The sequence below is a fragment of the Peromyscus maniculatus genome, chromosome 4 (assembly GCF_049852395.1).
Source record: "Peromyscus maniculatus bairdii isolate BWxNUB_F1_BW_parent chromosome 4, HU_Pman_BW_mat_3.1, whole genome shotgun sequence".
Classification (NCBI taxonomy): Eukaryota; Metazoa; Chordata; class Mammalia; order Rodentia; family Cricetidae; genus Peromyscus; species Peromyscus maniculatus.
The window spans coordinates 61,794,113-61,814,544 of NC_134855.1; the positions used below are offsets into that span (position 1 = coordinate 61,794,113).

At 35.5% G+C, this 20,432-nt stretch overlaps 2 protein-coding genes across 8 annotated transcripts in view; both read right to left on the minus strand.

Moving 5' to 3' along the window:
• Calcrl (calcitonin receptor like receptor) overlaps window positions 1-2,844 on the minus strand; it is a 94,757-nt gene extending 91,913 nt beyond the window's left edge. For 2 of the 4 annotated variants that reach the window (XM_006989618.4, XM_006989619.4), the window contains exon 1: window positions 2,598-2,844. The gene's annotated coding sequence lies outside the window, so the exon portion shown is untranslated. The remainder of the gene's footprint in view (window positions 1-2,597) is intronic. The other 2 variants (XM_006989620.4, XM_076569777.1) reach the window with 2 other exon arrangements.
• Window positions 2,845-10,429: 7,585 nt separating this feature from the next.
• The window catches only part of Tfpi (tissue factor pathway inhibitor), a 40,446-nt gene continuing 30,443 nt past the window's right edge, over window positions 10,430-20,432 (minus strand). For 3 of the 4 annotated variants that reach the window (XM_076569778.1, XM_076569780.1, XM_076569779.1), the window contains exons 8-9: window positions 11,866-12,045; window positions 10,430-10,966 (exon numbers count right to left, since the gene is read on the minus strand). In XM_076569778.1, the coding sequence (XP_076425893.1) occupies window positions 10,875-10,966; window positions 11,866-12,045 (272 nt within the window). In that variant the 3' untranslated portion in view covers window positions 10,430-10,874. Of the gene's footprint in view, window positions 10,967-11,865; window positions 12,046-18,062; window positions 20,320-20,432 lie in introns of those variants that run through there. The other variant, XM_076569782.1, reaches the window with a different exon arrangement.

A 20,432-nucleotide genomic window follows, 5' to 3' on the forward strand; every position in this document is an offset into this window, starting at 1 on the left:
GTAGAAAAAGATTACATTAAAAAAATAATAACTCATGTTTAAAGTCCGCCCACAGACCAGACTTTCAAACCGGGCCCAGAGACGTTTCTTCTCTCATGGGTTGTGTGCTATTCACTCATCTTCATTGTGAGTGAATTCTGAATGAGTCAGGAGTTAAGCTGTACTACAGACTTGACCCCTGTCTTCCCTTAACTCCACTGTAAGATATGACTTATGTTAATGCTTTAGAAGCTTTCCTAAATCCCAAACAAAAACAGGGAATTAAATACTTGGGCTTTATCTGAATTCTGGAAAGGTGACATCATTGTACCTCTAAAAGCAGAATTAGTTCTACTAAATTCAATCAAAGTCATGGATAAAGCATGAACTACATTTTGTTCAGTGAATACCTATTTTAATTCTTTAAAGGTAACTGTATTAATTTATCTGTAAAATTTACAAACAATTCTGAATAGTTACTATCAAAATGTAAGCAGAGATAAAACTGGTAACACACTATTGTATTAGCTGCAAACAGCCATCTAAATATATTTCTTTACAAATAGAAAAATTTAGATAAACATATTTCAGATCAATGAGACATGACACTTTTGAATTCTGTATTTTTATTTGACATATTTAGGACTTGTCTAAGACCATATGCATTGATTTTATGATGCTAACAGGAATATCTCCTGCAAAGTTAAAATAACATAGATTAAAAACATAGTTTACTCCTCAGACATTTATTTATTCATTTTAAAAGCCACATTTATTCTGGAATGATATGAATTCTTATTTTAATCTCCCAGTTATTAACTCAAATAATGTCTATGCCTAATGACCATCAATATTCATTGTCTGGCATTTTTCTGTTATGGTTTTTGGTGACAAAGATTGTTTTGTTTTAAACAATGCTGTTAATATAGATGAGGATATTTAAATAAATTATACAAGGTGATTGTGTGTTTTGAAGTGTTAATTGAACAAAAATCAGAAGAGTTTGTGGAGTTACTAATTTACAATATTTTAATAATATAATACCTAATTTTAGAAAATAATCTGGCTTAGAATAATGCTTTTTAATTTCTGTTACTATGTGACGTTAGATTATTCAATGGGTTGACTTCACTTCTTTCTCCAATTACTTAATGAGTAGTTGTAAAAAGCCATATCTTAAAAACACCTTATCCTTTTCTACACAGCTGAGAACTCAGTGATATAATAATTTAAAAAAATGAAAACATAAATCAGCTGCAATGATTTTAAAACTTGCAAGTGTATGAATTAATGTTTCCATTACATTGAAAAATATGTATGGGAACAGAGCCAAAAATCATTAAGGAGTTTCTTAGGATGAGTTTTAATATACTGTTTGTTTGCCAGGCCACGGGTGACTGTGGTCAGAATGCTAGCTAGCATTGAAAGGAATCTCAGTACTGTAGAATTTCATTTAAGTAAGAAAACACAGAATTCAATAATTATGCTAATAAACACAATTTGAATCAAAATCTGATGTCTTACATCCCCTAGCAATAATTTGCAATGCCTCTGTAACAACACTTGTTAACTAGGCATTTAATTCTCAGGACAGTCTGTACTGTGGGATAGAGAATTACAGATGTTTTATTTACAGATGTTTTATCACAGCGTTGTTCTAGAAATGCTTCTTTGAATACCTAATTTAATTCCTCTATTTAACGAGTTAATACACTTGTCATATCACTGTGTTTTTGTATCTATTGGGAGATCCTATCATAGTCTTCCCTGCAAGTTTGCAGAAAGACAGTTGAAGTTACAACTCTTAAGCTTAAAAGTTGAAAAACCATGAAGTAATGCAGAAATCGCTACATTTCCTTAACAGCACTGGCAGTTCGGGCTTTGTCTTGTTGGGTTTTTTGTTTTTGTTTTTTGTTTTTCCTTTCCTTACTTGTAAAACACCCATGATCAAAATACAGTGGAAATAGTTCAGGAATACCCCCTCCGAAAAACAAACACAAACAAACATACAACAATAAAAAAAGAACAAAACAAAACAAAGGTATTTACACATATCTGACAACAAAGAACAATGAGAATCCCTTTGGTTAGGTAGAGATGTCGATGTAAATAGAAGTGAGAGGCAAACAGAAGTCCAAGCTGGGGGCTTTTCTTTCAGTCCTGCTTTGTGTTCAGCCCCACAGGAAGACTCTTGGACCCCGCGAGTCTTCTGCCGCTCCTTCCTTAGAATACTGATTAAGTGGAAAATGTAAAGACCCTTCCTGAGGGGCAGATGCTTTCCAGCTGCTGGGACTGAATTTAGCTAAGAGTAGAACTAATGCAAACGGTATTGTTTCCGGATTAAAATATTTGTTCAGAAATTTGCCTTTCAGTCCATTCACGTTGTTATTAGCTGGTAATTTTATTTTCTAAATACCACTGTAAATACTCTTATACACTAGTAATAGATTCTGTATGCACTCTGGAGTCAGACTCTCTAGTTCCCCTATGTAGCATTTAAAAAAAAAAAAGGCGGTTTCAACATCATTTCGGTGCTACTTACTAAATTCTTGATAGAAACACTGCCAAACTACCTGGGAATTTTACTGAGAATAAATATTTTTGAATAATACACTTACCCAGCACAGCTCCTAAGGAAATTCTGTGGGAAACGGTCTCAGAAGGGAATTGGATTTCTGAGATTCCGCAGAAGAGAGTTTTCCACCCCAGACGAGGGAAAAGTCTAAGCCTTGCAATGTGGTCCTGCAGGCAGGGTGAGTTCCAGCAACGGAGCCTGATGGTCTAGGGCAGGACTTCACCGCGGGAGAGAGCCGGACTTGCTCTGAGTAGATGGGGAGTGTTGTCAGATTGTAAGTGATCAGCCGCAGAAGGGAAACATCACCGCTTCCTGTTACATCACCCCGCCCCGCCTGCCATTAGTGTTAGGTTACTTTCTTTCTCAAATAGCTTACCCCAGGAAAGGAGCAATAACTCCCTTCTCACTCTGACAAGAGCAAGAAGCAGCCTGAACAGACAGAGATCCTTTGCTGTATGAACACATTGTTACCAGCAAAAGCTGGCTGGCTTTCACCTAGACGGAGTTGTTAGAACTTGCTGACTGTGATTTGAAAGCGATCTGAGTGTAAAAGAATCAAAGGAGTTAGGGGTGTGTGTGTGTGTGTGTGTGTGTGTGTGTGCGTGTGCGTGTGCGTGTGCGTGTGTGTGTGTGTTGAATTAGAGTTCCCAGAACAAACAGTAACACTGTTATCTGTCACATCTTTCTTCTCAAAGGTGCATGGAATTATGAGCATCAGAATTACTTCAGACTCAATAATTTGGAGCACTGATCCATGATCCCTTTCCACAATCAATTTTGCATGAGGAGATGAAGAAACTTCAGCCTGTCCTTTCTAAAAATTCCTTATACTCATTCATGACATAAGTATATGTGTATGTATCATAAAGCCAATTTGTGTATAGAGTGTAAAATCAATGCACATACTTTTAAATATTTGATGTAATTATGTCACTGTATATAACCTAAACATTATATTATTTTATCTCAAAATAACCTTAAAAATGTGGCTATTTTCTAACATGATACAATGGAATAATTTTATGTAGTAAATGAACTTTAATTTTTTTCCGAAAGTCTTACCTCTAAACAAAATTATATCATAAATATTTTAAGAAATCATTGAGTATAAAATAATTACAGTTACAGAGAAAAACTATAAACCTAAGGTATATTTGTTAGTTGGATTTTATATAATACGATAAATTATGAGATTATTATGACAATAATCATAATTCCTGAAGCCAGACAGTACTAAATGTTACATGATCTTTACATTAAGTTTCTCACCTACAAACTGGAAAAGATGAATGAAATAATATCTGGAATTCTTTACATCTTTTAAACTTTGGATCACCATATTTCATAAAGTTTAGAAAATGGTATGTAATGCTCACTCCAGTGAGCAAGGAAATCTCTGAATTGAGCCCAGGGGCACAAACTAATAGGTCAGCTACTGCAACTAGGTAGCACACTGAGTAGCCCAGAGTTCCTACAGATCAGTAATGGAAGTAAGGACACAGGCTACAGATCCTAAGAATATCATGTCTCTGAAAGACCATGGTCTTTTTTAAACTTTTACTATGTTGATCTATGGAAGAAATTTATTACAGAATCTTTCATTTTAGGTAGGTATATATAATAGGATATATACATATAAAAAAAGAGACATAAATGACAATCTCAACCAATCACTGATAAAGGAAAAGCTATATATGAAACTGAAATGATACAATGTAGCCTAAGGAGCTAGAAAGTAAGCAGATGAGATAACTTGGGAAGTTACTTAGTATAGAACTTTAGTTTTGCTTTCTTTAGGGAACTGTTGAATTATATTTTTGTTGTGCTGTTTCCTCCAGCTCTTGAAAAGAAAAGTCAATGCTGTAAATCACTCCTGACTCCTTAAATAATAACTCATTAATCAGAAAAGCAACAAAAACATTCTTGGGTGGAAACTGCAGAGTTCTGATATGGAGTCACACGCTGCCCAAGAAACCAGGCAGAAAGAAGGAGAGTAACTCTGTCCCAGTGCAGATGCTCACACTTAGTGGGATGATCTTGATGGAATTTTTAGGTATGATGTTTACAGCTTAAAGTTCAAGGTAAAAGAAATATTAGACTTTTAACTTTCAAATAATCACAGTTCCTGTCCATGTATCCCATTCTAAGAATGTTTGACCTCTGAGACAGAGACTGATGTGTAGAATTTAACATTTCCAGTAAATGTTAAAGCATTTATGTTTTTTGACTCATTCATTGGATTTGCTCAAACATAGCAGAGTCTTAGTAAGTAAAGGAATTCTTTCTCTAACATGATGCCTGGAGAATCACACCCAGTGATCATTCTCCTGTATGATAGATGTACAAAGTGCTGTTGTATATGAAGAATTTAATAGAATTTGTAGTATTTAGAATAAATTATTGGTTGGGTGCATAGGCTCATGACTGTGGTCTGTGGAGATTCTAGATAATTCTTGTTAGTATCATATATGTGTCTTCCTTAGAGAGGTAGACATACATTCCAATAATCAGATCATCAAGAGTTACTATTTAAGGAACATGTAAAAGTATGAAACATGCTATATTAATAGATGCTATAAGACTTCTGGGAAACTAGAGTATGCCAAGGTATGTAGGGATGAGTGAAGAGATTGAAACTTCTCAAATATATGTTTTAGTATGACAAGAGTTTGGATAGCTATGGCAAAACTAAATAAAACTGTTTCCAGAAATCAATTAGGTAATTCTGGCCCAAAGGGCTATTGTTAGTACATTCATTCAGTCTTATATATTCCACATGTATTTTATATTGTGATCTTTTTCCAGAACACATGGCTGCAGCTACTTAGAATTATTGGATAAGTAGTGATCGAGTTTGAATTTTCAGATTAATACTCAAAGTAGTTCTGTTTTAGGAAATAAACAGCAAATAAGAAGTGTCTTCTATTTTGGTCACTTAAAAGACAGTTGACAAGCATACGAAATCACATTATCTGTAATTAGTAGCTAATGCTACCAGTATTCCCACAAAGAGCATAAACCATGCAGAGTGCTCCCAGTCCACTTTTCTGTAAAGTCAAGAATGATGCACAGATGAAAGGCATTCTGGGAAAGAGTCACATTTGTCTACTTCAAAATTTTACTGCAGGACTTATGCCCTCTATTTTGGTCCTTTATGGGGCTCGAATGCGCCAGTCTCTAAATAAGGCTATGGGCTCCCCTACAAAATGGCCCTTGCCTCACAAAGCAATTAATCAGGAGGATGCTAAATCAAAGTCTTACATCCACAAGTTAGACAAATTAGATGAAAATCATGTGTGACAAATTTAGGTTTCTGCTGTCTAAACTGACCACTTGAGTTTCTGTAGTTACTACCTTGAAACATGGTTCTTTAAAAACAACCAAAACAAAAACACTTTTACATGAAGCATGTTATAGTTAGACCATTCCCAGCGAAAGTGTAAGGGTGGCCAAAGAAAGCATTTAAAAATATGTTTGTGAGCACTTTCGGCTATCACATTCTAAACTAGCAATTTTTTGTGTTTTTAATCATGCAAAATCCATTATTTATCTGTAAATCATTGATGCAATTAAAAAGCTAATGTATTCCATCCCCTATAAGAATTCACTGTTTGAGAAACAGGTGAGTCTTATACACTTACATAAAAACAATTTATTAAGGAAAAAAATTAACCTTAAAGTTGACTTTATCTAGCAACTGCTGTTAGGAATTTTTCCAAAGCAAAGGATAATTAACTGGATTTGGTTAAAACAGTTTCTACCCAGCACCACATCTACTGAGAGTGAATATGCTGTTACTAAAACTAAAGGGCCAATTTTCATTATATTTGTACAAATTATTTATTAAAGGTAAGTAATAATGTTTTAATAAGCTTTATTGCATAAGATTTTTTACAAGTGCAAAAACGGAATTTGAAGTGAGCAGTCAATGCATGTCATCCACATAACCACAAAGTGATTTCACAAGCCTGTAGTATTTCTTATAGGATTTCATGATGTATTTCCCCAAGAGAGTCCAATTACATCAGAATCAACCAAATATTTACCTATTCATCTCATTCTTGGTATGTCTTGGTGGATGTGAATGTCTGTGGGACTTAGTATTGTCTGCCTGCTGGTGTTCACGAGGATCTCTTGGAAGGAGAAAGGGTTCGTACTGGCAAATGAGGCATGAAACAGAGCAAGTAGAATGAATTTTAGATCTGAAAACCTTAGGAAGTCCTGGTGTAAGCAAGGTGAAGTGAGTTCTCTGGCTGCCAGCACCCTTGGGTGGAGGGATCTTATTTCTCAGTTCTCAGGGCAGTCTCCCTTTCACGCTCAGCAGTGTTGCTCTTTGGATGAAAAATTATGTGCGGTCACTCCTGTCCCATGAATCTGTCTGTATGGACAAGTAGTAAATAAAGAACAAGAATTAGTGTGTGAGTGGTTCATTTGAGGCACAAAAATCTCCTTTCCCAGAAAGGTTTAAAATAATTCTTTCTATTTCTGGAACCGAGTTAGATCACATTGAAAAAGATGCTTTCTCATCTCATGATATCAATTTATACTGGACGTGTTGTGAAATGCTTTGTATTTTTTAATATTAATCTTAATTGTGAAAATGAAAGTTGCATTTAAATTTGTATTTGACATCTTGACATTTTTTAAGTGACCGATTTTGTATTTGCACACAAATTAATCATTAAATTTAAAGATGACAAATAGTTTTAATGTTTTCCAACACTAGAAGACAATATAGTATTATTATTATACATTATATTATTCAACTATTGTCATTAGTATAACTTGTGCAAGTTTTTAGCAATTTGCAATTTATTCTATTTTCTTCAAATTTTCATCCATTTTATTTATCACAGCCCTTTTCTCTAGAATATAAGTATTTATAAATATAAAGGAATTTGTAATACATGTAATGCAAAATTAGAAAGTAACGTGTCACCCTCTGAAGAACTCTGGAGACCTGGGGAAAGGTATGGAATGTTTGATAGTGGAAGAACTGGGTATCTGTGGTCTCTGCCTGCCACCTAGTGTTCTCAAATTATAAACCGTGGCTTGTGGGCCGGAGTAAACGTCAAATCCTCTTCCCTTTTCAGTGTCGAAACAAAGCTCAGCAACTAGAAAATACATGATGTCCTCTCTCTCTCTTACACACACACACACACACACACACACACACACACACACACACACACACAACCAATGCTCTGAAGCCTCTGACTGGGTCAATGTAGATGGACTCCTAAGCAGCTGATCAGGAATATCAATCGAATTTCCAACAATTCCTAACATAATGGTAAATGCCTCACATTTTGATAAGCTTCTTTTAAATTTGAAATGTATTGGTTCAAGATATATAGGTTATAATATGGCTCCAACTTAAAATTTAGCTGACCTTTCACAAAAACATATTTTGTGCATATTCATTATCTCCAAGATCCAGCTCTTCAAACTTTTAATCACCAGAAAGAGGTTTCTGAATAGCCATCCAATGAACACAAACCAACTGATCATCTACCATGTCAAACATTCAGATAGCAACTAGAATACAAATTTTGCCAATAGGACATTCTCTGCTCTTGAGATTTTGTTGTAAACATCTTTATTATTTGAAACTTTTGAAATTTTTATACACATATACAATTTAAATTGCACCATGTCCACCTCACTTCATTCCTCCAACTTCCCTCGAGGCTCCCAACACATCTTCATCCTCATAACTTTGTGTGTCCCCCTTTCTCTCCTTTAGTAACTTATTAGGTCTGATTAGTGCTGCTCAAATGCACATGAGTATAAAGGACATCCCTTGTGCTATGGGAATTTATTGGTGTCTTCACTTCTAAAGAAGAGTGACTTTCTCTCTCCCAGAAACCATCAACTGTCAACAGTGCCTCAGTTAGGGGTGGATATCATGATCCTTTTCCTCCTCCATGCTGGGATGCTTAACTGGCTTGGTCTTGCACAGGTAGCCACAGCTGCTCTGAGCAGAGAGCGTTTCATGGTGCTTCTCTAACCCTCTAACTTACTCTATTCCCCCCCCCCTCTTCTTTGATGTTTCCTGACCAGTACTGGCTTTGGCCAGTAGGTAGGTGAAGTGTTTGGTGTGTGTGGGGAGAGGATGAATTCCTGCATTGATGTGTATTGTATACATGAACATGACCAGGTCAAAGGCCCCAATGCTTCAGACCCACAGGAACAGCAAAGCCTTTCCCGGGTCAGGCCCATGGGAATGGCAAAGCTTTCCCCTAGTGTGTGTGTACAAAAAGTCTGAGGGAATGCTGAAAAAACTATTTCAACACCTAGTCATCATCTTCCTAGGGTTTTTTCCTATTGTCAGTAACTAATCATCTTCCTAAGAGCATTATAGTGCTTCTGTTTGTCTGGAGATCAAAATGGATCAAAAACTGTGAAAAAATGGGGCATTACATCCACTGGAAATCAGAGCCTCCAGGTTTAGTAAACATTCTTCCTGGACCATGGACCTTTCTTTGATTTATGTAATATATACTATATACTATTCCCAACTAATTTCTGTGTCCTTTCTTTTTATATTTGCTATAAAACTAAGGTTGTTGGTATATGTTAAGTAGAAGAAGCAATGGAGAGCATTTAGGCCCTATTCTTCATTTTAATAAAGTGATTTTAAAATTTGATCACTAAACTTCATGTCACTTATGATTTTGGTACATATGTTATCATCAGATTAGCTGATCTTTATTTTGCTGCAAGATTATTCAGAGAAAATGTTGCATTTCATAAAAATTCATTCGTTTATTGAAACTGATTTATTGAAACTGATGCTTAAACTTTACTTTTTATATTTATTTTTTCACTATATTAAGTAATGATCAAATGGCCGAATGTGAATTTATTTGGTAAAAATCCCTCCTCCTCACTGTTCATTCACCTTCTTGTCCAACTCCCCCTCTCCTCCCTGGCACCTTTTTATAAAATAAATTACTATGAACCACTCTGTTCCTTTTTCAGTGTTCTGGGTAATGTTAGCTAAGAAACAAATGGTGTGGTTGGAATAATCCAAGGGCTGGACCTGAAGGCCCAGAGGGTGGGGAATTCTATGTTGCACAGAGGATGCAGGAAACATAATTATGGCCTCTGTGTGCAAGTCAAAGAACCTAAGGAAGAATGGGAAACCCAAAGAGAATGAAAACAAATAAATGCCAACTTCATAAAAACAAGAGAAAGTAAGAACATCTGGTAGAAAAATCAAAACCCTCTAAATAATTGACTAATTCTGCATCATTTTCTCCTTCTGATGTGAAGATGGACCCAGTGTACTAAATAATTTAAACTGGAAGCATTAATATAATGTATAGTTATACAATGTTTATTTAATAATATGTTTAGTTGTATACAATAATTGATGGAATGGTTGATGGAAATACAAATATAAAAAGCTTACATAGACTTTTTTAAAGTTGTTTTTTTTTTATTTATGTGTACCTGCGTATCTGTGTGTGTGCCACATGTGTGTGGGTGCCTGTGGAGACCGGAAGAGGACATCGGAGCATCTGGAGCTGGAGTTGCAGGTGACTGTTAGCTGCCACCCAATGTAAGTGCTGGGAAATGAATTCACGTCTTAAGGGACAGTACCTACAGTACCTCCTCTTAGCTACTCACTCATCTCTTCTGCCCTTCCATGGATCCTTAAGGCATTGTGTACTACTTTCTTTGACAAATAAGAAACCACAACGTATGACTGCACTTTTATAACTGAAAGTGATTATCAACCAGTTCTAAATAAGGGGGGGAAATGCAGAGTAACCTGGGGCAATGGTTTTTATTTGGTTTTACAACTTTGTAAACAAGTAACAAGATAAGTAACAAGTTCTTTAGTAAACACCAGTGTAACAGTCAAGCTTATTGTTCAGGGTAGAATATTTTATTTCTTACATTGTTAAAAGTGAAATCATTTGAGAAGGTTTAGACTCTCAAGGGTACATAATGTTCATGATCATAACAAATGAAATGTCTTCCAGTAGATGGTCACCAACGGAAACGAGAAAACTGGTTCAAGTGGTTAGGAGTAGGAGAACTTGTAATTAAATGGAAAACAGTTTGAAAGGGATCAAGACAAAATTCACAGTAGCCAGTTAACAAATCATAGCTTTAAAAAAGTACATTGGCTAGATTAGAAAAGAAACACTAATGAAAACACATCCTTAGCAGACAGAATGGCCTGGAAAATTAACTATTAACATATTCATTAACATTATTGTAGTACAAGAATAGACGTCATAGTAAAAATAGGTTATAGAAATATTTAGTGAAATTAATGTAACAATAATGTGGCTATATCTTAACACTAATTAATGGCCTCATATACTACTTCAACTGAAGGTTCCTTTCTTCTTTGGATTTTAATTACTCCTTCTTTTGATATTCTTTTGATGAAACCTACAATAAGAACAACAAATGGTAAGATAATAGTGAAAAGAGAACACATAGGAATTTAACTCAAATTTTCTCAAAGTCTTTCATTTGTCTCTGTATTTTTGTAAAATAATCTATTTTTAAGAAAGTCATTTTGCATGTGTGAGAGTCGCCAAAACTGGGTAAGCATACTTTAATTCAGTTAAAAATATATTATTTTTATAAAAGGGTAGGTATGATAAATATGTGGTTATTAGAGTAACATATTGTTTTCTTTAATTTCTATGTTCTTCATATTCTTTGTGTTCTTTGTATTATATCATATTCAGGAGAAAAATAATCAAAATGTTAAAATTTTGCTGTATTAAGAGAGAACTTGCAAGAATTTCAGCATATTTCTTAAAAATAAATTCTTAGCTCTTAAACATTTAAGAAAGAAAATTGGGGCTGAGAGGTGACTCAGTCATTAAGAGTGTGCACTGCTCTTCCCCAGGACTGACTTCAGCTCCCCATGCTCACTCTAGGCAGCTCATAGACACCTGTAACTGCAGTTCCAAGGGATCTGCCATCCTATTTAGACTCTGCAAACACCTGCACATACACATGGCATACCCATATCCAGATGCACACATATACACATATATAAAAAAAATAAAAATCTTTTAAAAAGGAAAAAATTAAAATTTTGAATCTATTTGAAATTGATAACTGTTCTGCAATACATATGAAGAACAGTTATAGCTAGCATACGGACTAGTGTTATCTAAGTTTAGTTGGTGAGAGGACAAACATTGACTAACACATTATAGTACTTCTTATAAATAAGGAAACATCTGTGATTTCATAACTTTAAGTATTTCATAATTTCAACATAATTATCATTCCAAATATTAGTGATTTAATGGGAAGCATATCTTTCATACCTCTTTTACATGCTCTAACACACTCTCTTTTGGTAGTAAAATTATTACTATTTCCCCCACATCCAGTGTACTTAAATTGGCGGCATTTCCCAATGGCTGAATTGAAGTAGAACCTCTTCTCATTAGCTTGACACAGTCCACTGTCTGCTGGACTAAGACACCAGGAAGGGCCGTGGTATTCTAAAAATAAATAAATAAATAGAAATTTTAAAAATCAAGAACATTTGGTAAGCTCTACGCATTGTGAATCTGAGCCTTCTTATTATATATTCCTTGCAGAGTGGCTTTATGGCATGTCTTCTGAAGAAAGCAGAATCCTACAAAGAGTAATACACAACAAAGCCCTAGAGTTTCAATTCCCAGAATTCACTTAAACAAATTGAAATGTCATAATACCATAATCTTTCTCCAATAAAAATATAGAGCACATTTGATAAAAGGAAGGCCTATGGTTAGTGTTTATGTGAACAAATTATACACAATCAAAACATGTCCTACTCAACTTCTGAAACTTCAACTATGTATTTACAAATACATATCAATTAGTATATGTGAAATAAATTTTCCATATTTACATAGTAAAGTAAATCACTGGTTTGGAATGGATAGCTTTGTCTATCAACAGGACCAACAAACACTCAAAAACCAAGAATATGCAACAAGAATAATAATGACAATAATAGTGATAATAAGAACTCTAATGTGAAAAATAGTTGGAGCTTAGTAACACTTTTTAAATTTCTTTGGTGATCTCTCCCAGGAAGGGCAAGCTGGTACTTCTCAAATGTTCAGCTGTTTGATGGTCATAAATGAAGGCTGAAAGTAAGGTGTTGGATGGGCTTGAACTATGGAGGAAGACTTTTAGTGGCTTCGGCAGCTGGTGAGATGTCATACAGCACATGCAGAGGAAGTCTTGATAAATGTTCGTGGGCAGGAAATACGACTTTGAAGAATTCAGTGGCCAACAAAGGCAAGCGGGTTGTGCAGAAATCTAGCAACAATCTTTTGGCACATGACCCTAGATGGAAATAGACTGTAAAAGAAGATAGCTAAAATGAAATAACACAGAAAAGTCTTGATTTGATAAACACATTTTTATCATCTCCTGCCTTCTAGATATATGAGTAGAAATCAGAATGTCCAGACATAATAACTGACATAGTAATTAAGAACCTGGAAAATTAGAGAGGGACTGAGGATAATGGAATAACATATAAGAAAATTCATAAAGGTAATATGCAAAATGTAAGATTTATGCTCCCATAGAGAATATTTAGTTTCATTTAGGTCTTTGGCTAAATACATAAACACTGCTCTTGAAAGAAACCCTTATGATCTCTAAAGCAGTGTTCAGACAGTGCCTAGACTATTAGCTTATATTCTGCTACTGTGCATCCTTGAACATGAATGTGCCCCATCACAAACCTGAGTTAAGACCGTGTAATAGGAATGGGTTGTAAAGTTTCCACCAGATGCTAGCACTTTCTGCCATGAAGAGCTCAAGAAAGCGATTCTAAAGGTAGAAGAGGCATGCTGCTGCTGGGTCCTCCTGGTGTCCAACGACTCCAGTGGGTAGCCTGTGTTTTCTCATTACTCACCAGTTTAGATGTGAATAGTTAGCAACTGCACCTCCTTTGTCTCCTGAACTTCCAAAGCCACCACCCGGGTTCAGAAACAAAAGTGGCAGACTAGAAGCAATTCAATGAAATTGAGAAACAGAGGAATTTGTTACTTGTTTTCTGTTTTGTCCCAGCAAGCACTACATATATTTTATAACGAATTGTGTATAGAGAATATGTAAGATATACATCACTTTCACTTTAGTGTTTCCTGTATAAGATGTGTCAGTCCATAGTAAGTTGCAGATAATGCACGTTAATGTATCAATATCTATAACTGTACCTTTCTTGATAAATGTCAATTACTATGTTTTAATAGCAATGCCCACCCTAAGGCCCCTTATGTCAGGACAGAGTTACTCTCTGAGAGTAACTCCTTCTTCGTTTAGCATATGACCTGATGAAAGTTTAGCTTCATAATCAAAATCGAACATACTTCAAAATTAAGAGAAGTTAATTTGACTTTTTGCTCCTAGACTGGAGGCAAGAAGGAAGAATGTCACCAGAAAGCAAAAGCCTACATCCCAGGTGAAAACTAGAACCAGAACAGGCATTTCTAGGGGAACACATGTCACAGAGTATATGCCACAGGTATAATGGGCACATGGGCTCTAGCCTCTCTCTTCCTTTGACCATCTAATAATCCAGAAATATTTACTAATGGCCAATGAACTCAGAGGCCAAGGGAAATGGGTTTAATGCAACACAGGAGAGCAGAAGGCAAGGCTAACGTGAAAGTAGGCAGTTAAGAAGAGCATGGGTGCATCAGAAAAAGCTTGATTTCACCATCCAAGGCTTCACATTTCTGCTGCCTGTATATGGTAACTTCTGCATAAGTGTCTAGCACGGTTCTGGGAGCTGAGGTCAGTGTGCAGATCCTGTTACCGCACACTCACTCCACTTGGAGGCATCTTCCCAAGAATGAACAGTGGCAGCTGTTTACTTATCTCATTTTGTTAATCCTGATACCAGTCCCTGTCTACACAGATCCAATACAGCATGCCTTCGATCATATCAGCAACCATGTTCCTAATACTAGAAAGAATGCTACTTTCAGAGTGGAGTACAATTTGAAATTTATCACTAAGCACTTTGTATTATACGTAGTGAAGTATTAAAATATACAAAACAATTTTCAATTTGGGAGTGTTTTTATAAGGTACTTGTTTTTCCAGGACATAAATTGCAGACAATATTAGAGTGGATTCATTGTTTTTAGGATGATTTTAATGCTGACTACCATTTAATCATTTTATCATAAATCATACGTAAAGTAAAGCAGACAGTTTCTGCTGAACGTTTGGAGTCCTTGACTGGCATCTAATTAAATTTCCAGAAGTGAGAAATGGAATATTTTTGTACCCCATGAAAAGATAAGTTTTCCTATGTTCAATTAACAAATTTATTCTAGACATAAGTAGACACTCACCTATTTAAATTCCAGACATTGATATCTACAATAAAAGAAAACATGTTTTGAAGTAGTTGCATAGAGTGATTTCTTTGGTCTAGATTATGATTAGTGACAGAAATTTAAGATAGGATAAAAAGACACTAACCTGGATGGCTTCTGCTCATGTTCCAAAGGGACTTTAATAGCCAAATGCATTCTATCTTGATCCCGCCATCAAGAACAAGGTGAGTGGATTCCATCTAGAGGGCTTTTTGGTGGGTTTCATGGCATATGACCTCCCTTTCCTTTGTTGTTAGAAAACATTACTATCTAGTGTGACTGCTAAAGTACAAGGTGATGGCCCAGGGTCCACTTTTCAAGCAAAATGTCTTACATAAATTTACTTTAAGATTCATACAGTAAACCTGGGGCTTGCTTAATGAACTGAAACATTACTGAAATGTCTTATTCCCACAATACTTTCCTGTGTAGCTTCTCACTGTATCAAGCAAATTAGTATTTATGAACCACGTCATGACCTGTGAATTTGTTTTTTTCTGTGATTTTTTGGGAGTAGGGGGATTGAATAACAAGTCATTTCTTTTTTCCTATAAGTTGTAGTAAAGAGAAACATAATTTTATTACAATTTTTATAAAAATTTAAATAATACTGAAACATAAAAAAATATGAACAAAACACCTGTATAATTCCCTCCCCCAATTAAATTACTATGGATGATTTGGTAAATGTTTTTCTCAAAATCATTTGTATATACAAATATATATTCATATACTACTCTTCATATTATTACTAGTCTGAATAACTTGTGAATACATGCTTATATTTTATATAATTATATATCATTTTAAATATATGCATAGTAGTTCATCTGTACTACTAAACATCACAGAATCTAATATGTCTTTGACTTTAAGATGAACTATTTTATGTGCTACTAATAAGGAAAATATGACTATATTGCATACTATCAGTGATAGGCTTCATCATGATTACAATCATGTTAAGATGTTGAAAATGTGTAGCTTAAAAATAGTAAAATATGCTAATTTTTATTACATGCCAAGATACCAAATTCATACATACATACATACAAATAGAACCACATAAGTAAAAATGAAAATTATATATGTTTTTCATCAGGCAAAGGACTGAGAGGCTATGCAATAAGTGATATATTTACTATAAATATAGTTTTATCAGGTTGTAAGCTCAGAAGTTTACTAGGCTAAAGTTCTACAGAGAAAACATTTTGTATTGAGTTTATTATATGCTTTTGGACTCCTTCAGCAGATGCTTACAGTCTTTCAATCATTTGCTCCAAGGTGAATTTTTTACAAGTTAAATAAAATTTATTGACAAATTGACAGGGATTTTTTTTTCTTCTGGATGCTATGATAATGGCCTATTTTTACTGCTGCTCTGTTTCCATACGTTTAATGTTCATCACACATATTCTAATGTTCATCACACAATAAAAATAATTGACTAGAGGTAATTCAGTTCCCTAAGGTGGTAAATAAAATGCTGCAGACTGAAACTTGCTCTGGTTGGCATGGACAGGAAGGCCACCATCTCCTTTGATTGACAGAAAACACACATCCATTCACTAAAAAGGCAGTCACTGAACCAGCAGAAACTGATACGTCGTTCAACGTGGAAAAGAGGGCAAGGACTGCTGAGGAATTACTTTGAGGATTAGTTTTCTTTCCCTGTGTGTACTAGGCCACTCAGTAAAGGGCAAAATGTAGAGGCTGTGCAGCCAGGAAATTTGAGACTGAAAGGTCATAGGAACAGACTGTAGGAAATCTTTCCTGGACAGGGAAGCCTATACAGATTAAAAAGGAAAGACAGAAACTAAGTAGGTATTTGTTTGCTTTTGTCTAGAGGTTGGCTAATCCATACTCAGAGTTCATTAAGGTATCTATACTCAAGAATTTTTCTTAACAATACAGAAAGCAAAAAGGCTTTAGACAATAACAATTATGAAATTTTTCATGAATATATTTTTTCAATTAAGTGTTTTTATTAGGAAATATATGTTTGGAAAAAATATACTTACAATCAATACCCTCATACGAGGGTTAGTATTTTCATCTTAAATTACTGTGCCAAGGGGCTGGAGAGATGGCTCAGCAGTTAAGAGCACCTGCTGCTCTTACAGAGGACCCACATGGCCATTTATCTGTACTTCCAGTCCAGGAACTGATACTGGCTGCCTCTGGCAATGCAGACATGAGATGCACAAACATCTATGCATGCAAAACTCCTATACACATACAATAAAAATAAATAAACTTAAAAATGTTGTATTGAGAACCCTGTATAGAAAAGGCAATAGATCATGATTGCTGACACAAAACATGTGTATCATAGACCATGGTCTGTGCAGCTAACCATTTATTGTCTTCGGCTTGTTAAATATGTTGGTTAGCTTCAATAGAAGAATGGGATTTTAACAATCAGAGAAACAATAGAATATGGGCGAGAGCACAAAAATCAGAATATTTCCAGTTTGTCTGGAGGAGTATTTTAGAAAGTCTAGACTCATTAAAGAACAGAACACAACAAACGGAATGGTAGAGTGTAAAACTGGAAAAGCAGATTTAGAATATATACAAAGAACTATAACAACTGAGGAAATCCAGAAGTGAGAAAGGTGACCTTCCCCAGGGAAGACTTGGCAGCAAGCACATTTACCCTGTGAGCTGTGTCACTGGTGCCCACATTTTCAGTTTCAGCTTATCCTGCCATTCCGCCTGTAAGAACTCATCACTGGTCGGGGGGTGGTGCGCACGCCTTTAATTCCAGCACTCAGGAGGCAGAGCCAGGAGGATCTCTGTGAGTTCGAGACCAGCCTGGTCTACAGAGCGAGATCCAGGACAGGCACCAAAACTACACAGAGAAACCCTGTCTTGAAAAAAACAAAAATAAAAATAAAAAAGAACTCATCACTGAAGCCTTCTCCTACCTGGCAATTGCATCTCCAAAGAACAAAAGCACCCTCATATTTTCATTCTTCCATTTCCAAATTCTATTACAATCCCCATCAGCCAGATACACAAATTTACAAATTTCACCTAAACTAGAAAGCACACAAATCTATACCTTGTGTCATAAAGGTAGACAGACAGGTGTTTTAAGCCTCCAATGATCACAAATAAAATCCAGAGGCACAAAAGATGAAATTTTATTTCATTAAGTATGCTAGGATTTTACAAGCACTGTGTGTTAATTCAGATAACTGTAATGAATTAAGATTCTTCAATTCAAGGTTACAACTTTAGTTGTATTAAAACTGTAATAAAATATGCATTAACAATATCTTTGAGCTACTTCTTTTATGTCTATATATCTTAGGTGAATCTGGGTCAGCGTCATCATCACCAACACCAGTCTTAAAATCAATATTCTTGTTAATGGCAACACAGGATGAAGAGTTTTACATGCTATTACAGTATTTTTAAACATTTTATGACATGTTGCATTCCACATGTAGCAAAGAAAGAACTGGATGCTGAGAGAAACCACATGCTTTTTTTCAAGGGTACAAAACAAGTCAGGAAATTACAGAACTGAAGTTAAACTCAGATTCCACTCATGAAACCAATGTTCTTGCCCACGATGAGACATCACTCTAAAGCTAAGTAGAAAATACTTCTAGACTTCCTGGGCAAATATTACAATAATTTGATCAGATAAAGTTTATGAAACTTCATTATTTCTAATCTCCAAATCCCTTCTTTCCATCAATCTCCAATCAAAACAATCTAAATGTGCCTCATGCACCATCACATGTATGAATCGGTGTTCATCAAGTCTGAACAGGAAGAAGGTACCTGACTGAAACAAAAACCTTAATAAGGGGGGCTGGAAACCAGCCTTGGGGGTAACAGTGGTGAGCCAAATAGCTCTCCAACATCTGAAGGCAGGAATCATTAGGCTGGCGTGTTCAACCTGGCCTCATTCTAGAAATCACAAAACACAGCCCAGGCCTTTGTCTCCGTGATCAGATGCATACCAGTGAGTAAGCTCCTGGCATCCATATAACTGAAAACTGGGAAGACAGCCCTGTGGCGTTGTGAAAGGAAGAGTTGGGGGCTCTTTCATGGGTGCTTCTCACTTCATTTCTACAGAGATCACCCGATCTTTAAAGAGAAAAATGACGCTCGAGAACTAAGACTTAGATCTTTCTAAACTAATTTTTATTCCTAGTCTATCTTTTTACTGTCAATACAAAATTCATATTCCAATATGGATTCTCTTACTGTTTTGAGAAAAAGAAATCTTAACAAATTAACAGTGCTAGTTAGTAGTTTGGTCTGTAGTAATCTGCAACTATTTCTTTTGTTGTAGCTTTATAATTGTCACACACTTAAATTTCTATTACTTTATTCAATACAAACGTCATTTAAGCTAATTTGGTTGACACAGTGAAATTGTCCATTTCATCTCTTATAAAAAGTATCTGTTGATGTTTGAGAAACATTTCTCTGGAGGGCTCTGCTGTCTGGGACAACCATTATCTTTGATTAGACTCAAAACTGTCTGTGAAGAGATTTGCCGGGTAGGTAGGGTGACAGCTGCGATCTTGGCAGAGGAAGTGCCACATTTTTGTTTCTTGCCAGCACTCCTGCCAGGAAGTAGAAGGCCTGATGTGAGCTCTGCTAAAGCTCTCTATTTATGGAAAGCCAACTTGCCAGGGTGTCAGCACAAGCTACCAGATTTACTATGTAGGAAGACGGAGGATGAGCTATAGTCTATGCTTCTCAGTGAGAATACATTTGAAGGCCACCATACTTGCTTCAAATTGTGTGTGCTTGTTGATGAAATGAGGTTTACGGCACTGTCCACAGCATTCATGATTTTGTGGGATATGCATTTAAATGTGTAACTCTTTAGTTGGTAAGGGGATAGTTTCTTCCCAGAAAATTTACATGATTGCAGTATTCCTCTACATGTAATCAATATCTTCCAAGACAACATAGAGGTGAAAATATTCTATTGTAGATCTCTGACATGAACACATCAGCGATGACATTTAATTATTGAATAGCTTCTCTGTCAACATTATTCCTCTTCCAGAAGGCCAATGATAATATATATATACATATATGTATAATTACATATTTATTCATTTATTTATTTTCCACCAATTTTTATGTATGTGGAGTTTGGCACTAGGTCATAGATAGAGTCAGAAGAGAGTTTCAAGTGGCCACAAGGTCTTCTTTGTTATATCTAGTCATTCTCCCTGGACCTGGAGGCCGGCCTGAAGCAGTATGGCCCTGGATCGGTACTTAGGTGCTCCCTTTCTCATTCAGAGACCAAGTGCTGGAGATTGAGTTAGCAGTAGGCTTTTGAAGTCTAACCAAAGATGAGTTTTTTCAAAATATCATAAAGGTGATATAGTCCCAAGGCAACTGTTAAGAGATGGTGTACAGAAGCAAAGTGGGCTATGAGCATTTGGAAAATAATTTATTGTTTTCCAAGAACTGTCAAGTCTATCCCAAAGACCCAGAACCAATATTAGTCT